Genomic DNA, 21,684 nt, shown 5'->3' on the forward strand with positions numbered 1-21,684 from the left:
GGTGCGGAACAAGCGGATTAGATACTGCGGTACGGTTTAGCTGCAGTTTGTATAAGAGAAACACATGCTGTGAAACAACTCCTGTTCATCTAAAATTAGCGATCAAAACAAAATATGAATGGTGACATGTATAATGAATAGTGTACCTGCAAGATAAATATAATATATTTATATTTTATAAACTAAAAATTAGTGATACTAATATGATTTTTTAAATATAAATTTTATTTTAAAATATTTTTTATATATTTGAACTATGAAATTTAATATGTGAGATTTATAGCCATTTTTTTAAATTATAATTGTCCTAGTTTATATAAAAATCTTTTATATATGTGAAAAACTTTATGTATTTCTTCAATCTAAAATATTGTGTTGTCAAATTTAAAAACAGTTACTATGCTGGACACACTTATACGAAACCAAACCGAAAAACGAGTTTTGATTCGGATTTTCTTATTATCAGTTATATACTAGTGGATCATATATTTCTAGAATCGGAAAACCGAAACCCAACTGAAAATATAACAATTGATCATTTTATTAAAATTCCAAAATAAATAAAGATTTTTTTAGGTAATCTTGAGACTTTTTAAAAAAGATCCATGTTGATTATTTTTCATTGCAACTTTATCAATGATACTTTTCTTTCTTTTTTTCGTAAATAAAAACTAGATTAATATATATTTTAAACTTAATTATTTATATTTAATAAATTAAAGAAACTGAAGTGAACAAAAAACTAAAACAATGTGTCTTCACGTACCTTTGCAAAGTTGCAAAATTTCATGTGCTTTCAAGCTATTGTTATATTTTAATACAAGTGTAAAATTGTTAAAAATAAATAAATAAAACTCACCAGCCTATCAAACCACACCAACTCGTCTTCTTGTGCGTTTCAACTTGGGGATGTAAACCGCACTTCCAATTTTAATTTTTCTTTTCTTTGGCTTAGAATGTTTTAATTCTTCTGCACCGCACCACATTAACAAAAATCTTTACATATACCATATATCTATATGTTTTTATAACTGTTAGAATCGTACCGCAATTGAACCGTTTGTCCTGCACCGCTCAATCTGCTGTTACCTTTCAAAACTTTTTTTATCACAAACCACACCATGTATTTTGTGGATGTATTTAAGAAGAATGGTTACATAGATGATAAACACATGTGTTTACTTGTACCCACTGCAAACATTCATAACCTAATAACTATTGGCAATAGTCTATTGCTACCAATCTGTATATTTAAGATGTAACTTGAATGTTTTCTGTGGGACAAATTGATTTTGAATGTATCATTATATATGATTTCATTAAACAGATATCAGTTAAAATGAAACTTTTTTTACAACAAATTCACATATTTTATTTTCTAAACAAAATATTTTTTGTAATTTTTTTTATTTTTCAAATTTTAAACGTCGATGAATAAATAGAAAGAGGGGAATTTACAATTCAATTAATAATTTTAGTTCTTATTTTATTTTATTTATCATTCATTTTTTATTTTACATATAATTTTTTCTACGCCCTTTTGATTAAGAGTATCTCCAACCCAACTGCAAAAAAAAACTACAAAATAGAGTGGAAAATGCAGTCATGAACAAACAAAAAAGACATTACTCTATATATGCAGTAATGTTTTTTTTTGTTTGTTCATGACTGCATTTTTCATTCCCTTTTGCATTTTTTTTTGTAATTGGGCCGGAGATGTTCTAAAGTCATATATGATGCAACTATCGCGCTTTTTCTTCTATTATCATTACACGCCATGGTAAGACAAATCAATATCCTTGGTCAATTCAAACGAGTGAAATGTCTGATGATGAAAATATCACATGAGACCAGATTTGATGTCAGTTTGAACTTACATTATTTAGCCTTGCTACACTGCATTTTTTGCTGACTTGAAACTTTCGTATGACTTTTATTCTACAAAATAATGAACACATTTTTTTATGAGAAATAATGTTTCACATTTAATTCCAATTATATGGAAAGTATATCCCGTAATATCTTAACCAAAAAATTATGTGAACATGATATCAATGGTGTAAGAGCTATTTATTAATGTATTATATGATTTTTGTACATTTTTTCATCGACCATCTATATAGTTGACCAAAAGCCAGTTACAAAAAAAAAAATATATATCTTTTTAGTTGACCGCAAATATTGTTTATTATTCATCTTTATGAGATTCAAACAACTTTATATATTACAAGTTTTCAAGTATAATATATGGTAGCATTGAGCAAATATATGAATTAAGGTATTTTTTATGAGTTATTCTTAGACTCTTCCTTTAAGGTGAACTAGATTTTGATCCGCACATCCGCGCGGATGTATTTTTTTTTAAAAATGATGGTATTTGTGTTTTATGTCACAATTTAGGGTTGGACAAAAAATTCGAATTCGAAAAATCGAATCGATCCCAATCCGAATAAGTAGTACCAAACCCGAACCGAAATTGATTAAATATCCAAATTATTCAAACTTTTGGTATTTGAAGAATTGAAACCTAATCAGATCCGAACCGAAGTATTTTGGACATCCAAAATAGATTTATATACTTATATATATTAATTATTTTTAGATTTAATATATACAAAAACATCCAAAATATATACAATACTTTTAAGTTTTTTTTAAATACTTGGAAATATATACAAATAATCAAACGTAAATATCTAAAATAGTTAAAATATACTCAAAACTCTAAAAACACTTAAATAATTATTAATTCTCAATCCAAATATTTAAACCAAACCAATTTAAATTGGTTATCCAAATCCGAACTGAATCCTTAAAGATCTGAACCGAACACGAAATCTCAAACATGCCCGAAAACGAACCCGATAGCCCACTCCTAATTTCACTATTATATATTTTATATGTGTCATCATAGGTTACAAAAATATGTGTTATCATATAATTAATCGTATTTTATACGTACCATCAAATAAGTTTTCTTATAATTAATAATATTTTATACGTACAATCATATAAATAATCACATATATTATATTTTTAAATTTCAATGTGAAATATAAAAACCATAATTTAAGTTGATGTTTGAAATTGAGCTTTGTATTGTATTTTTCTTATATATGTTGAAAACATTTTTATAATGGTTTTTGGAAAATATGTTAGTAAAAATCAAATTTTGAATACATGAATATTTTTAAATGAATTTTTAATATAAATAAATTTTAAATTATTATTTTGATTTGAATATGTATATCAAGTAACATAAACCCATTATTTTTTAATATAATGTAATGAAATTCCAATTTTTTAAATAGCATAAGTCCATTATCTTTTTTTCCTAACTTACTGTTATCCTTGTTTCCAAACAACCTTATTTTTTTAACTGCTATCTATATTGCCAAACAAAAGATTAAAATACTTATACTTTAATAAGATAGATTTCTAGGCCTATTAACCAATAAGATTTAATTATTTTAGAATTATATCTTTTAAAAAAAGAAATCAAATAATAAGAATTTATGAAATTATATTATGTTTTTAAAATAAATAAAAAATAATAATAACTACCAAAAAATAGATTTTTTAATATTGTTAAACCTATGAGCAAAATACTAAACCATAAACCCTAAATTCTAAACACTAAACTCTAAACCCTTGGATAAACCTTGAACTCTTGGGTAAACCTTAAATCCTTGGACAAATCCTAAACCCTAAACAAACACTAAACCCTTAATTCTAAACTCTAAAACTAAACCCAAAACCCTAAATTCTAAACATTAAATCCTTGGATTTAGAATTAATGGTTTAGGCTTTAGGATTAAGGGTTTAGGATTTAAAATTAAATGTTTAGGGTTTAGGATTTTTCCAAGGGTTTTAGTGTTAATAATTTAAGGTTTAGAGTTTAGTATTTTGCTTATGGGTTTAACAATATATAAAAAAAAAATTTGGTAATTATTACTATTTTTTATTTATTTCAAAAACATAATATAATTTATTAGTTTTTATTATTTGGTTTTTTTTAAAAAAAAATATTGAATTTATAATAACTAAATCCTATTAGTTGTGAATCTTTAGATTCACCATAGGGAATGAACCTAAGAATGGGTCTTTTTTTTTTATTACAACCTTCATTTATTGTCGGTAGATATTATTCATTCTTGATAAAATAATTTAAAATTTCATATTTCTCTTATTTGCATAATGACTATTTAAAGTGTACAATTAAGTTCATCAAACTTAACTACACTTTTAAAATGGAAATACCAATATTTAGCTTCCTCAAATACTGTAGTACATTTAATATTAGATATAATATCGAATTTTACATTTTATGTCCGATTATATACAAAATTTAGGTATACAATTTGAAATAAATTATGGTGTCTTTTATATATATATATATATATATATATATATATTTGGTATGAAATAAATTCACATTATATGTATGTAATAGATATTTTATAAAATACTTCATCCGGCGCAAAACACGGATCGTCATCTAGAATAATAACGAAGCAAAATTTCTATTTGTCTTTTTTTAACACCAACTCTTTCCGTACATACGGCTATAACATGCCTAGAGAGCTCTGAAACCTCTGAAGCTTGCATCTTATAATCCGTAAAAAAAATTATGGGATTCAAACTCTAAAATTGGGTGTAAAATCCTTTAAGCCTTGGTTAGTTTCCAAGGTTCTTCCACGATCTCTAGTCTCTATCAGTCTAACTAGTAACAATACTTGTATCAACATTCCCTCCATTTTTGATCAAACCAAACCTAACTAGTAAAGTATATTGGGCCTAAGAGATATTTAATTTAATGAGGCTTCTATCGATCCACTAGATGATCAACCATATCTGCTCTTAGTTAAACGTTACTGTTCTTTTTATTGTTTCGGTCTTCTAGGGTATCAAAGAGATTGGCGGTGCAATAAGTTGGATTGGGAAACGAAAGTATTATGATTACGAAACATCAAACCAATGACGATACGACTTGTTAACAATTGGATTGTGCGGCTCGATAAAGAATTTTATCTGTGCAAGCAAGAGTTAACATTAAACAAAATACTTATCTATTTAAAACAGAAACAATATTTTGTATTTTTCATCTTAAAATCTGATTTCATAAACGGTTGTTCATTTGATTTCGTACTACAAAGGTATGTGTACATCTATAAAAAAAATACATATATGCTCTAAAATATAAAAAATGGATTTTTTTTTTTGAATTTTAAATTGGCTGTGCAGCAAAAGAAGTCGAATTGGGAAACGAAAGTTATGATTACGAATGGTCAAATCAATAAGAGTTTTAAATACGGCTTGTTAATTTTTTTTTTTTTTTTTGACTTGTTAATATTGAATTGCGCTACTCGATAAAAAGTTTTATCTGTGCAACCAAGAGTTAACAACTTAACATTAAACAAAAAACATATCTATTTAAAACAGAAGAAGGAACATCAGAGGTGGAAGCAACCAAAAACAAAATAAGATGAACCCTAACCACAAGATCGAAAGCGATAAACTTGCAGATGGACTGGCTAAGAAAATTGTGGAAGAGATAGAAAAGCGGGCGAACGAAATGACGAAGCAAAAGAATGAAGAGCTGAAGAAAGTAAGGAAAGAGAAGAATGAAGAGCTGAAGAAAGTAAGAAAAGAGCTTAAGCAAATAATCACGGATAAAGATAAAATGTTGAAGAAAGTGATAAAGGAGAAGAAGGAAGAGCTTGAGAAAGTAATAAATGACAATGATAAAATGCTGGAGGAGGAGCGTTGTGAGTTAGAACAGTTAGGGGACATCAACTCGGCACTCATCATAAAAGAACGTCAAAGCACTTATGAGTTACAAGAAGCGCACACAGAATTGATTAGGGTAACTTATATATTCATGATTTATTTTCATTAAAAAAAGGATTTATTTTCATTTTCTTTAGTGCTGGTGATATAACTTCTGTTTATGTATTTGCAGGGATTCAGAGATTTATCGGGTGAAGGATCCGTGATCGGAGTAAAGAGGATGGGAGAAGTTGATGGAAAACCTTTTCTGAAAGTATGCGAACAGAGATTCAATGGCGAAAACGTCGGGCTGCAACATGCCATGCTTTGTTCAGAATGGCAGAAAAACATCAATGACTCAGCGTGGTACCCATTTAAATTAGTAGTAACTGGAGAAAAAATGAAGGTATCGTTATATCTCATGTACCTTTACCAGTACTCTCAGTTTTACAAGTGATGACTTTGGTGAATGGTGTAGGAAGTTGTGGATGATGAAGACGACAAACTTAAGAAATTGAGTGAAGAGTTGGGAGAAGATGTGATGAACGCAGTGAAGACAGCACTCGAGGAGCTTAACGATTTCAACCCAAGTGGTCGGTATTCTGTTCCAGCACTGTGGAATTTTGTACACGGGAGAAAAGCCACACTCAGTGAAGGTATTGCTCACATGACGCAGCAGATCAAAAATTTCAAACGCCAGCGGACCTAAAAGGTATGTGCCACAACTTTGCAAATGAATCTCTCTAGGTTTGACGGTATACACATATACATATAGCGATGCGTCAGTTTCGTTTTATGTTGATGATACTAAGACTAGTGTAACTTGTTACAGGAAGCAGGATGATCAGTGAAGGATGTTAGATAGGTTCTTAACGGGTTTTGTAATTGATAAGCAAGGAGATACTTGTTGTTTTGTAAGGGCTTGTTACTTTCTAGTCAGTGCTTCTCTAATTTTATTTTAAGCAATCTAAACCCGTTCGAATGTACTCTTTTGAAACTCTACTACATTCCTATTAGTATTAAGGCCCTGTTCGTTTGCTCACCCAGATGGATAAGGCAAATCGATGTTCCTTTTGTGCATTATAATGTTACATCCAAATGGATCACCCAACTGAATTTTAAAAAACTCATCTCAAATTTTCACCCAAATGAAGGTGAGTCTTGATGGTGCATCTGGATGCAGATGCATCTAGTTCAGTCCAAAATGATAAATGGCAAAAATGACCTTTTAAAATCAAAATATTATTTTCAAACCGTAAATTCTATTTTTTGCAAATCAAATTTTTCGCCAGAGCCGAAAAATACATTTTCACGCAAAAACTGAAAAACACAATTTTCCGCCAAAATCGCAAAATGCGTTTTTCCTCAAAAAACGTAAAACACATTTTTCCATAAAAACACACTTTTCGATCAAACCGGTAAAACAGCACTTTTTGGTCAAAACCAGAAAAACGCATTTTCCCGCCAAAACAAAAAAAACGCATTTTTCCGTCAAAAACAAAAAAAAACACATTTTCCCGCCAAACTCCAAAAAACATTTTTCGGCCAAAACCGCAAAAAGCATTTCCTCGCCAAAACCGGAAAAACGCTATTTTCTCGCCAAAACCGGAAAACAGAATTTTTCCGCCAAAACCGGAAAAACGCATTTTCCCGCCAAAACCGGAAAACACATTTTCCCGCCAAAATCGAAAAACGGAATTTTTCCGCCAAAACCGGAAAAACGCATTTTCCCGCCAAAACTGGAAAACACATTTTCTCGCGAAGACCGGAAAAACGAATTTTCCCGCCAAAATCGGAAAAATGTATTTTCCCACCCAAAACTAGAAAAAATTTATTTTCCCGTCGAAACCGCAAAAATGCTTTTCCCGCCAAAATCGCGAAAAAACTTTTCCCCCCAAAATCGCGAAAAAACTTTTCCCACCAAAATCGTGGAAAAAACTTTTCTCGTCAAAAACACTTTTCCCGCCAAAACCGCAAAACACACTTTTCCCGTCCAAACCGCAAAAACGTATTTTTTCGCCAAACCTATAAAAACGTATTTTTCCGCCAAAACCATAAAAGTGCACTTTTTCGCCAAAAACACATTTTTCCTCAAAAACCGTAATAATGCTATTTTTCCGCCGAAACGTAAAAAATTATATTTTATTCATTTTATTAACAAGTCCACCTGGATGTAGATGAAACTTAAAAAATGAAAAGCAAACGAACATAGTTGCATTCAGATGATTCATCTAGATGCATGGACGAAATGAAGAAACGAACAACACCCATATAGAGCATCTGGATAAGACATCTAAATAGACCATCTGGATGCATCTTCCAGGTGTACAAACTAAGAGGGCCTAACTATTTTCTTCTCGTTGGTTTGGTAACATGTTTTTCTTTTGCGTCTTATAAACTAAAACCTTCGTTAGGGTAATTAAATTACGTGGCCTTTCTCAAATTCTCATGTTTTTTTCTTGTAAAACAATTGCTATGGACGTCTAGAGAGCTGAGTAATCACAGTTAGGCATCCATTCATTTGTACAAAACAACAGTGGAAAATTGATAGACTCATCTCATATGCCTCAGTACATCACTCAACAACTGCAACACATAAGGAACAAAGTTTACCAACCTGATGAGAATGCAGAGAAGAGTTTAGTTTCAATCACTAACTGTTAGCACGCTTTGGTTTAATTGTGTGGCTCAAAGAACAATATTGAGACGAACTTCAAGTTCTTTATATACTCCCTCCTTTCTTTTATAATTGACTTTGTATCATTTCACACAAATTTAGGTAACTAGTAAAATATATATTCTTACCTTTTATAATTGTTTAAATTTAATAAAATTAAAATTTCGAATTTTTAAAACATTTAAGTAAAATTATTAATCTTATAAAACCCAAAAAATTCAAACCTTGAGAAATTTTAAAACTTATAAAAACTCAAGTAATTTGAATTTCTAACTAAACTTATAACTACATCCATTTTGAATTTTTTTATTTTCTTAAATTTTAGACAATTTATAAATTATTTGAATATTTTTAGTCTGAGAAAGTTTGAGATTAATTACTTGAACATGTAATACTTTTTAAAAAAATTACGATTAAAAAAATCAAATTTCTGACTTATTTAAGTTTCTGATTTATTTTTTTTGTTATTTTATTTATTTTTTGCTAAAAACTGAGACTTTCTCATTTTTAACTTGTAAACTAGATTTTGATCCGCGCAACCGTGCGGGTGTTTGTCTTCACTTTTCTATACATAAATTATTATTTCAAAACATAATTGGTATATATTGTTGTTAAAAAAATGGTATATTTTTTTAACTTCAATCATATACTTAAATGTTTATATAACTATTTCAAATACAATAATTTTATAATTTACATGTTATAATTAATCAATTGTTTAAAATCATATGTATTTGTCACTTCTTATTATATATTTATCTTATTTTATTTGCATTTAGTTATTAAACAAATTAATATATTCAAGAGAAAACATATTTGAAAATTATTTTGTATTTAATTTATGCTAAATTCTGACCCGTCTTTCAAATCTAGATTTCTTTTTACCAATATTTTTTTTGCTTATTCATTTTTAATATTTTATTATATATACAAAAGTTTAAGATATGTTAAGTCTTAGACATGTATTATATAGTTTGCTAATTTTAAACCGTTCTATCATCATATTATAATTTTAAAATAAATAGTTTATATTTATGAAAATAAAATTTATAAATTTTTCAACTGAATATAATTTTACCATATTTATTTAAGTATAATAATTGTATATTAACATGATCATGGCTATAAAGTAGATAAAATATGATATAATTTTTTTTATAAACGATAACTTAAAATATATTAATTTATTGTTAAAATATTTTTACACAGATTTATTAGAATTTTTAAAATATAATATATATATTTAAAATAAAAATATATTTTATATATTAAAACAGAAGTCACAACCTTGATTCATGTGTGATTTTTTTTTTAAATGGATCTAATGAACATATTCCTAAATGAACATATTCCTAGAAAGTCATGTTACATTTAATATCTAATATTATCATTTAAATTTTGGGCGTACCATAAATTTTTATTGGGCTATCAATAATTAGATTTAAACAATAGATGATCCATTGGATTTATAGATAGTATAAATTAAATAGATATAATTTAATGTTGTAATACTATACCTCCATATGTTAATTATTTAAATATTTGTCGATGTTAACTTTTAAAATTATAAGAAAAAAATTTAAATAACAAAAATCATATTATCTAACAATGATTAATCTTTACTATCTTAAACCAATGAAAACAAATTTTAAACTATATAGTTTATTTTAAACATTAAACAAAAACTAAATGTTTAATTATTTACTTGATAATATAAATCTATGAAGAGAAAAGTTTAATTTTATAAAAACTTTATAAATTTGTGAAATGTTATAATATCTTTGAATATGATAATAAAACAATATTTTACTAATCTTTATATATATAGTTACGATTTTAATAATGAAATAAAAATCTGAAAATATATATATAGAAGAAGATACAAGTACATCTGAAAGTTTGAAACAATCTATTTAATGAAAAAAATATAACGTAAACTTATTATGTTTTAAAAATTGATAGACACATATATATTATAATATATACCAATTTAGAATTGAAAACAAAATATTTATATAAAAATAAATTAAAACAAAAACCTGCACGGTTGCGCGGATGATCTAGTTATGATTAAAGTAGTTACAAAAATTTTATATTATTAGTTTTAAAGAAATGCATGTTAATTTTTATACATGTATTATATAGTTTGCTAATGTTAATCTATCTTACCAACGTATTAGATTTTATTTTTGAACATAAATATTTTATACTTACGAAAATAAAAATATATATAAATTTATAAATTTAATACAATTTTATTATATTTAGCTCAATGTAATAATTTCTTTTAATATGATTAATTATGATTATATAATAGATAAAATATTTTAAAATATTTTATTTTTCATTTTACAAACGATAACTGAATATATAAATGCATAATAATATTTCAAACTAATTTCAAAATTAGTAAAAATATTTAAATATAATTTTGAAAATGAAGATCTTGTAAAAATCTTTTAAAACAGATTTATTAGAGTTTTAAAATAAAAAGATATGAGATGATATTATGATTAAAATATTTTAAAGATTCTATGTGTTATTAGTTTTAATAAAATACGTTTAGTAAGATTTTTAAATAATGGTCCAAATTAAAAAAAAATCACACATGAAAGAAGTTTTGACTTCTATTTTAATATATAAGATGAATAGTTTGTTCACATCCTCGACTTGATGAACATGTAAATTAAATACGTTAGAAGTTTAAAATGTAATTAAATACCATTTTGAGGATTTTTATGCAATTTTCTCGATAATTTTCTGGCATCACTTTTTTTCTTGGCACAAATGTTATGACGCTTGCTTTAAGTTTTTTTTTTTTTGACTAAAGACTTAACTTGCTTTTAAGTTTTTAGAGTATTTTCAACAATATTCCATTTTTAAGGTGGTTGATAGAGTTTAAGGGTGAATTGTTCTAATGATAATTTTAGAAAATATTTTCATTTTCATTTTGTATTATTCATTTTAAAATATAATTTCATAAACGGTTGTTCATCTGATTTCATACTACAAAGATATGTATCTACAAAAATACATATATGCTCTAAAATATTTTTTTTTTAAATGTATTTTTGAATTTTAAATTGGCTGTGCAGTAAAAGAAGTTGAATTGGGAAACGAAAGTTATGATTACGAAATGTCAAATCACTAACGATACGACTTGTTAATAATGAATTGAGCTGCTCGATAAAGAGCATGCAAGAGTTCATTAAACAAAAACTATCTGCTTAAAGCAGAAAGACGGAACATCAGAGCAACCAAAAACAAAAATAAGATGGACGTTGATGAAGATACGAAGAGAATCGAGGAAGGGCTGAATGAAACTAGGGAAGAGATAGAAAAGCTGAAGAAAGAATTGAAAGAAGAACTGAAGGAAACTAGGGAAGAGATAGAAAAGCTGAAGAAAGAGTTGAAAGAAGAACTGAAGGAAACTAGGGAAGAGATAGAAAAGCTGAAGAAAGAATCGAAAGAATTGAAAGAACGGAAAGAAGATCTCGAGAAGAAGATTGAAGAAAAGCTGAAGCAACTAAGGAAGGAGCATAATGAAGAGCTAAAGAATGTAATCACTGAGAAGAACGAAATGGTGAGGATAGTGATGAAGGACAATGATAAAAAACTTGAGGAGAAGCGTTGTGAGTTAGAAGAGTTAGAGGATACAAACTCGACACTCATCATAAAAGAACGTCAAAGCACTGGAGAGATACAAGAAGCATTCACAGAATTAATTAGGGTAATATATTTACGAGTTATTTTCATGTTCTTGAGTGCGGTACTGCCGTTGGTATAACTTATATGTGGGTGTCTCATGTAAGTCTGTTTATGTATATGCATGCAGGGACTGAGAGATTTATCGTGCGAAGGATCTTTGATCAGAGTAAAGAGGATGGGACAAGTTGATGAAAAACCTTTTATGAAAGTATGCAAACAGAAATTCATTGACGAAAACGTTGAGGTGGAATACGCCATGCTTTGCTCAAAATGGCAGAATGCCCTCAACGACTCAGCATGGCACCCATTTAAACGAGTGGGGACTGGAGAAAATATGAAGGTTTCGTTATGTCTAATGCTCTTTTCTGTACCAGTACTCTCTATATTGTTTTACATGTGGTGATTCTGGTGAATGGTGTGGTGTGGTGTGGTGTAGGAAGTTGTGGATGATGAAGACGAGAAACTTAAGAGTTTGAGAGAAGAGTGGGGAGAAGATGTGAAGAACGCAGTGAAGACAGCACTCGAGGAGATGAACGAGTTTAACCCAAGTGGCAGGTATATAGTTCCTGTACTGTGGAATTTTGAACATGGGAGAAAAGCCACACTCAAAGAAGGTATTGCTCACATGACTCAGCAGATCAAAAATCTCAAACGTAACCGAACCTAAAAGGTATGTACCATAGCTTTTCAAATTAATCTAACCTAGGTTTAAGGCTATACACATTAATATATGTATGCGTCAGTTTCATTCTATGTTTTTAGCTTTGAATAAAATGGTTTTGTAAAATATAAATTAAATGATGATTCTAAGCGCTCGTGTTCTTGTGTTACAGGGAGCAGGATGATCAATGATGGATGTAAGATTGGTTATTAACTATTTTTTGTAACTGATAAGTAAGCAGCTATGTGTTGTTTTTAAAAGGATTGTTATTTGCTTCTCGGTGTTTCTCATTTTGCATTTTAAGCAATCTAAACCCCTGGAATGTACTCTTTTGAAACTTTGCTACATTCCTACTAATATTAACTATTTTCTTATCCTTCTCCAGCTCTTTGGTTTGGTGACATGTTTATCTTTTGTGTCTTGTAAATGAAAACCAACGTTAGGGTAACTAAATTACATGTTTTATGTATATAATGTCTTTACTTAAATCATCTTCTTTCTTGGTGTCTCAGACTCTCAAACGTTATAAAGTCTCAGACTCTCAAAGGTTATAAACAATCACCATAAACACTCACCGGTGTACACACCAAGCATCTCATAGTTAGACACCATTTATTTGTACTAAGCAACTGTGGAAAATTGATAGACTCGTTCTCATATCCAGGCCTCACATCACTCAAGAACTGCAGCACATAAAAATTAAGCAACAAAAGTTTCCCAACCTGGTGAGAATGCAGAGAAGAGTTTAGTTGCAATCAATATTAATTTTCCAATCCAACAGTCGAACCAATAATGGCATCACATTTTTCTTTGGCACAACTGGTAGCATTAGCACGCTTGCTTTAATTGGGTTGCTCTCAGAGCCGGTCCCAGTAATTTTGTGGCTAGAAGCCAATTTAAAAAATGTGGAAGGTGTACTTCGAACCCGTGATCTTGAACGCTTACAATATTAAGCCAAACCACTATGATACTAGCAACAAAAGTTTCCCAACCTGGTGAGAATGCAGAGAAGAGTTTAGTTGCAATCAATATTAATTTTCCAATCCAACAGTCGAACCAATAATGGCATCACATTTTTCTTTGGCACAACTGGTAGCATTAGCACGCTTGCTTTAATTGGGTTGCTCTCAGAGCCGGTCCCAGTAATTTTGTGGCTAGAAGCCAATTTAAAAAATGTGGAAGGAGTACCTCAAACCTGTGATCTTGAACGCTTACAATATTAAGCCAAACCACTATGATACTAGGAACTTCCTGTTCAAATGTGGCCGTTTAAAATGATTATATTTGTCGGCCGCAAGCACAAGCTTCATTGGCTTCCCTCTAAGGCCGGCTCTGGTTGCTCTGGCACGAGTTACGGTTAGATTTAGGTTTATTAATGGATTCCGATTTAAAACTAATTGGTGATCAGTAGATTGACATAACCTTTTATATACTCACTCTGTTCCTAAAATTAAATTATAAACATTTATTAAATTCTTTTTTACTTTATTATACACTTTTCAATAACTTTTCACCAATGAAATTTAATCAATTCAAATATTTTCAATTAATGTTCTTCAAAAGTATAAAAAAGTACATTAACAATATAGAAAATCTATCTTTGTGGAACAAGAAAAAAATCTAAAAAATCTTACTTTCGGGAACGGAGGACATTTATATGAGATATATATCATTAATCTAAAAAATCTTACTTTCTAAAAAAATCTATTATTTAATGTCTCTTAAAATTTTTGATATGAGATATATATCATTAATACCCTTTCTCAAGATGATGGCTCTTATCGTCCAGAAATCTCAGAACTTAGGACATTTATATTCGAGCGAGCGAGTTTAATACGAATTTTATAACCGGTCGAAGGGTTAATCAAGACCTTTATACCCGGTCGGAAGGGTTAATATTAATTAGGAGTTTAAGGTATTTAGGATCTGAGCTCTGATACCATGTTAGATTCGAGTTTATTATGGGCTTTCAACTTAAAACCAATTGATGATTAGTGAATTTTCCCTAAACTTTTTATATATTGGTTAATATCCCATTGAATTCCCAATGTGGGATATTTTATCTCTAATACCCCTTCTCGAGATGATGACTCTTATCGGCCATAGATCTCAGAACTTTAGGACATTTATAATCGGTCGAGCGAGTTTAATACGACATTTATACCCGGCTGGAAGAGTTAATCACGACCTTTATATCTCGTCGGAAGGGTTATATTAATGAGAGATTTAGGATTTTTAGGATTTGAGTTCTGATATCATGTTAGATTTAAGTTTATTATGAGCTTCCAATTTAAAATCAATTGGTGTTTAATGGATTGACTCTAATCCTTTATATATTAGATAATGTTTCGTTGAATTCGCTGCGTGAGATATATGTCACTAATAAGTTTGAAATTTCTTATACAACTTTTTAATGTTTAGTCCGAATTCACTTTTCTAAGTTTTCATCAAGTATAACATAATATACCAATATCTTTTCTTTAAAATATTTGGACGGGCCATATACATAAATTACATACACGGTGGTTAATATGCCTTCATATAAAAATACATATATATATATATATATCTATATATATATATATATCATTAGAAGGACCAACAGAAGCGCTGAATTGAACGTTTTTCTTTTTGCTGAATCAAACATCGAGTCAATTATGCTAACCAAACAACTTAAGAAACATGTTGGGTCCCTCCTAGATGGAGAAAACCAATTGGGGTGAACTTAAGAAATAATAATGTTCCCCCTTTGTCACTAGAATCACAATAATAGAGTTTAGAGAGAGAGACAAAAGAGAGAAAAGGAGAAAAAGAGAGAGAAGGAGAAAAATCGTAAGGTGATTTCAAGACTGGTTTTGGAGGATCAAACGGAACTTGATCGGGCTGATATTTTGTGGGAAGCTTCTTCAGTCAGTGGGTTAGAGGTTCACCGAAGGGATTTGGATTTCAACGGTTGGATCTTCTGTTGTCTGGGTTTTCTTGAAGCTGGTCGCCATAGTTCTTCAGCAGAGCAGTCTTGGGTGTTTGGTAAATCCAAAGGTGAGATCTTCTCTTATTGAGTTGAAATTTGGCAGAGGTATTGTCGACTTGTTTATCTTGGATTTGTACGGTTGGATTAGTTTCTGGAAGCCGGAATCTTTGTGAGCTGAGGTCGTTTGGTTGCTGCCGGTTTTGAAGCTTTGTGTTGCTCTCTTGTTGTTGTTGTTTGTGTTGGAGATAGCTCTTTGTAGCTAGACTCTCTGTTCTGTTCAGGCTGTTGAACAGGGAGGACGTGGTTGTACTCACAAACATTTATATAGTGAATTGTTGAGTGGACTACGGTCCCGTGGTTTTTCCTTCTCACATCGAGGAGGTTTTCCACGTAAAAATTGTGTGTCTCATTTACGTTTTCTGCATATTTCATCCCGCCATCGTCGAAGTATTTTCTTCACAGGTTCACACAAGGTCAGGGGAACACGACCATTAGTATTTCCGCTGCGCCGTGTGACTTTCCCCAACAGAGTGGTATCAGAGCTTCTGGTTTTAGAGCTTTGGTTTTGATAACTTTGGGTTGTTATTTGCTTGTGTGAAAGATGGAAAATATGAGCAGGATGATAAGCTTGAATGGTGCTAACTATCATCTATGGAAGGGCAAGATGGAGGATTTGCTCTTTGTTAAAGAATTCCATGTTCCAGTCTTCGAGGAGCAGAAACCTGAGAAGAAGACGGATGAAGAGTGGAAGCTGCAGCATCGCCAAGTGTGTGGGTTGATAAGGCAGTGGGTAGATGATAATGTGTTGCATCATATTGAGACTGAGACGGATGCTCGTTCTTTGTGGAAGAAGCTGGAGCAGTTATATGCTAGGAAGACCGGAAACAACAAGATGTACATGATCAAGAAGTTGATTGAGCTGAGGTATCAGGAGGGGACTCCGATGACAGATCACTTGAATGCGTTTCAGGGATTGCTCAACAAGTTGTCTGATATGGGCATCAAGTTTGATGATGAGATTCACGGTTGTGGCTTCTCGGTACTTTACCGGACTCTTGGGAGGTTTTCAGGATGTCTCTTTGTAACTCCGCGTCGGAAGGTGTTATTTCGATGGATTCAGTGAAGAACAGTGTTCTTAATGAGGAAGCAAGAAGGCAGTCGAATGCTAGCAGTTCGCGTTCAGATGTCTTTGTTACTGAGTCAAGGGGGAGAAGTACAAGTAGAGATCCCAAGAGAGACAAGAACAGGAGCAGGAGCAAGTCTAATAGATTTGCTAATATGGAGTGCTACTTCTGTCATAAGAAAGGGCACATGAAGAAGGATTGCTGGAAGTTGAAAAACAAGCAGCAAGGAAATCAAGAAGAAAAGGTGGATCGGGTGACTCTCACCGAAGATCAGTTTCTCATTCTTCTTGAGGGTGATGCCATTAATGTCGCATGCCAGGACACCAGTTGGGTGATTGACAGTGGAGCTACTACTCATGCTACATCACAGCGGGATTTGTTTTCTACCTATACTACGGGTAATTATGGTTCTGTGAAGATGGGGAATGATGCGATGGCTCAGGTTGCTGGCATTGGTGATGTTTGCTTGGAGACTAGTCTTGGTACTAGGCTGGTGCTTAAGGATGTTAAGCATGTTCCTGATATTAGGATGAATCTGATATCGACGGGAAGACTTGATGATGAGGGCTATTTCAGTTTGCACGGTGGTGGTAAATGGAAGCTCTCTCGCGGTTCTTTGATTGTGGCTCGAGGTGAGAAGTCTTCATCTTTCTATTGGATGCAGGCTAAGGTCTCCAAAGATGTTGTTAATGCGGTGGAGAATGATAATGCCATGGAGCTATGGCATAAGAGACTCGGTCACATGAGTGAGAAAGGAATGGTTGTGTTGTCTAAGAATGAGGTGATTCCAGGAATCTCTGGTTTGCACCTACAGAAGTGTTCGCATTGCTTTGCGGGAAAACAACACAGGGTATCTTTCAAGTCTTCCGCACCTTCTAGGAAACCCGAGGTACTGGATTTGGTACACTCAGATGTGTGTGGTCCAATGAAGACAAGATCTCTTGGTGGCGCATCATATTTTGTGACTTTTATTGATGATCATTCAAGGAAGTCGTGGGTATTTCCTATGAGGACGAAGGATCAGGTGCTGGGATATTTCAAGCATTTTGTGGCATTGGTTGAGAGACAAACGGGGAAGAAGCTGAAGTGTATCCGCAGTGATAATGGTGGAGAGTATCTTGGACCATTTGATGCTTATTGCAAAGAGCATGGAATAAGGCATCAGTTCACGCCACCTCATACTCCACAGTTGAATGGGTTGGCTGAAAGGATGAATCGGACGATTGTCGAGAGGATGAGATGTTTGATCTCACAGTCAGGCTTATCGATGACTTTCTGGGCAGAAGCTTTGAACACGGTGGTTCATGTGCTGAATTTGTCACCAAGTGCTCCATTGGATGGTGATGTTCCAGAGAGGGTTTGGACTGGTAAGGATGTTTCTTACAGTCACTTGAGGGTCTTTGGGTGTAAGGCATTTGTTCATATTCCCAAGGTTGATAGATCGAAGCTTGAGATGAAGTCGCGGCAGTGTGTGTTCATCGGTTATGGTCATGATGAGTTCGGGTACAGATTTTATGATCCCGTTGAGAGGAAGCTCGTAAGGAGCAGAGATGTTGTGTTTATGGAAGATCAAACGATTAAGGACATTGACAAGTCCAAAAAGCCAACTCAGATTTTTGAGGGTTTGATCGATACAGAGGCTACTCCTTCTACATCGGTTCACGGTGAGGTTGAGGTTGAGGTTCAGGATAATGCACCCAGTGCAGATGCTCCCGCACATGAAGATGGTAGTGGTGATCATGGTGACGATCATGGTGAGACACCAGCTGCTGAGAACCAACCTACTATTGTTAGAAGATCCGAGAGAGGTCTTAAACCGTCGACAAGGTATGATCCTAGTGAGTATGTATTACTTACTGATGGGGGAGAGCCTGAAAGCTATGATGAAGCTTTGGAGGATGAACACAAGGATAAGTGGTTTGGAGCCATGGATGAGGAGATGGATTCTTTTGAGGAGAACCATACTTTTGAGTTGGTGGAATTGCCTAAGGGCAAGAAGGCTCTGCTTAATAAGTGGGTGTACAGAATTAAGCATGAGGATGATAATTTGCCACCTCGACACAAGGCTAGATTGGTTGTGAAAGGCTACAGCCAAAAGAAGGGAATTGATTATGATGAAATCTTTTCTCCTGTTGTGAAGATGTCATCCATTCGGGTTGTACTTGGATTGGCAGCGAGCCTTGATCTAGAGGTTGAGCAAATGGACGTGAAGACTGCTTTCCTTCATGGTGATTTGGAGGAAGAGATCTATATGGAACAACCAGAAGGCTATGTGAAAAAGGGCAAAGAAAATTTGGTTTGCCGCTTGAAGAAAAGCCTTTATGGATTGAAGCAAGCACCAAGGCAGTGGTACATGAAGTTCAAGTCTGTTATGGGGGAGCATGGTTATGCAGAGACTGATTCAGACCATTGTGTATTTGTGAAGGTGTTTGGTGAGGATGATTTTATCATCTTGTTGCTGTATGTCGATGATATGTTGATTGTGGGCAGGAACATGGACAAAATTAAGGAGCTGAAAGAGCAGCTCAGTGAGTCCTTTGCCATGAAAGATATGGGTCCAGCGAAACAGATTCTTGGTATGAGAATTATTCGGGATAGAGGTGAGAAGCTGATTCACTTATCTCAGGAGAAGTACATTGAAAAAGTACTTAAGCGGTTTCACATGGACAAGTCTAAAGTGTTGAGTACTCCTCTTGCTCCACACTTAAGACTGAGCAGTCAACAAAGTCCGAAGACATATGCGGAGAAGGAAGATATGGCGAAGGTTCCGTATGCTTCTGCAGTGGGTAGTTTGATGTATGCCATGGTCTGTACAAGACCGGATTTAGCCTACGCCGTTGGAGTTGTCAGCAGGTTTCTCTCCAATCCGGGAAGAGAACATTGGAATGCTGTGAAGTGGATTTTGAGATATCTCAGAGGGACTTCTAATTTGAAGATTACATTCGGAGGTAAGAAGTCTTTGCTGGTCAGTTTCACTGATTCTGACATGTCTGGAGATGCTGATTCTAGCAAGTCTACTTCGGGTTACTTGGTAACATTTGCGGGTGGAGCTGTGGCATGGCAGTCAAGGCTGCAAAAGTGTGTTGCACTATCTACCACTGAGGCAGAGTTCATTGCCGCAACTGAAGCTTGTAAAGAGTTGTTGTGGATGAAGAACTTCTGTGAAGAGATCGGTTTCAAGCAAGAAAAGTATGTGTTGCTTTGTGATAGTCAAAGCGCTATTTGTCTCGGGAAGAATTCTACATTTCATTCGAAGTCAAAACACATTCAGAGGAGATATCATTGGATACGTGATGTGGTTGCTTCCAAGGAAGTGGAACTTGAGAAAGTTCATACGGATGATAATGGAGCTGATATGATGACGAAGTCATTACCGAGGGGGAAGCTTGAGGTATGCCGAGAGATAGCCGGAATGGCTGTCTCTTCCATCTAGTCGGAGGGGGAGTTTGTTGGGTCCCTCCTAGATGGAGAGGACCAATTGGGGTGAAATTAAGAAATAATAATGTTCCCCCTTTGTCACTAGACTCATAATAATAGAGTTTAGAGAGAGAGACAAAAGAGAGAAAAGGAGAAAAAGAGAGAGAAGGAGAAAACTCGTAAGGTGATTTCAAGACTGGTTTTGGAGGATCAAACGGAACTTGATCGGGCTGATATTTTGTGGGAAGCTTCTTCAGTCAGTGGGTTAGAGGTTCACCGAAGGGATTTGGATTTCAACGGTTGGATCTTCTGTTGTCTGGGTTTTCTTGAAGCTGGTCGCCATAGTTCTTCAGTAGAGCAGTCTTGGGTGTTTGGTAAATCCAACAGTGAGATCTTCTCTTATTGAGCTGAAATCTGGCATAGGTATTGTCGACTTGTTTATCTTGGATTTGTACGGTTGGATTAGTTTCTGGAAGCCGGAATCTTTGTGAGCTGAGGTCGTTTGGTTGCTGCCGGTTTTGAAGCTTTGTGTTGCTCTCTTGTTGTTGTTGTTTGTGTTGGAGATAGCTCTTTGTAGCTAGACTCTCTGTTCTGTTCAGGCTGTTGAACAGGGAGGGCGTGGTTGTACTCACAAACATTTATATAGTGGATTGTTGAGTGGACTACGGTCCCGTGGTTTTTCCTTCTCACATCGAGGAGGTTTTCCACGTAAAAATTGTGTGTCTCATTTACGTTTTCTGCATATTACATCCCGCCATCGTCGAAGTATTTTCTTCACAGGTTCACACAAGGTCAGGGGAACACGACCATTAGTATTTCCGCTGCGCCGTGTGACTTTCCCCAACAAAACAGAAGGGAAAAGAAGACAAAATAAGACTCAACGACTACAATGAAGTGAGCCAGCTATATTAAAAAAAAAAAAATCAGAAAACAAAGAAAATAATTAAGAAAATATGGAATATAGTTGACCAATTCATGCTAGCCACGATTAGTGAGGGACAAAATTATTTGGACCGGACTTTTTGATAATTTTACTCGACCCTCAACATTTTTTTTTTTTTTGGAACGCAGATTTCTAGGAAGCTGTCTCTGCCTCGACCCTCTACAACATTTCTATTTAGTCTCTTCTCTCTTTTACACTTTGATACATCCCCTTCAAAGTCATATCATATTCTTACATACACGCAACCAAAATAACTAGTCCTAATTTATTCTCACTACGGATGTTATTAACAAACACAGTGACACACACATTATATATATATACTATTGTCAAAGATATAGTAAGAGACTCGATTAATTATAGATTTTGCATAGAAAAGTAAGTTAATTAATAAGAATTACCACAAAAGAGAGG

At 32.9% G+C, this 21,684-nt stretch overlaps 2 protein-coding genes across 2 annotated transcripts; both read left to right on the forward strand.

Moving 5' to 3' along the window:
* The first annotated feature begins 5,485 nt into the window (after nucleotides 1-5,485).
* Nucleotides 5,486-6,478, forward strand: LOC111203181 (factor of DNA methylation 5-like). The gene is made up of 3 exons (XM_048748950.1): nucleotides 5,486-5,866; nucleotides 5,963-6,175; nucleotides 6,248-6,478. Exons 1-3 carry the CDS (start codon nucleotides 5,486-5,488, stop codon nucleotides 6,476-6,478), a joined length of 825 nt encoding a protein of 274 aa, XP_048604907.1.
* Nucleotides 6,479-12,171: 5,693 nt separating this feature from the next.
* Nucleotides 12,172-13,313, forward strand: LOC106378252 (factor of DNA methylation 5). The gene is made up of 2 exons (XM_048747458.1): nucleotides 12,172-12,494; nucleotides 12,591-13,313. The coding sequence occupies exons 1-2, from the start codon at nucleotides 12,276-12,278 to the stop codon at nucleotides 12,819-12,821; spliced, it is 450 nt and encodes a 149-aa protein (XP_048603415.1). The 5' UTR covers nucleotides 12,172-12,275; the 3' UTR covers nucleotides 12,822-13,313.
* The last annotated feature ends 8,371 nt before the right edge of the window (nucleotides 13,314-21,684 follow it).

Source organism: Brassica napus, chromosome C2, assembly GCF_020379485.1.
Source record: "Brassica napus cultivar Da-Ae chromosome C2, Da-Ae, whole genome shotgun sequence".
Lineage (NCBI taxonomy): Eukaryota > Viridiplantae > Streptophyta > Magnoliopsida > Brassicales > Brassicaceae > Brassica > Brassica napus.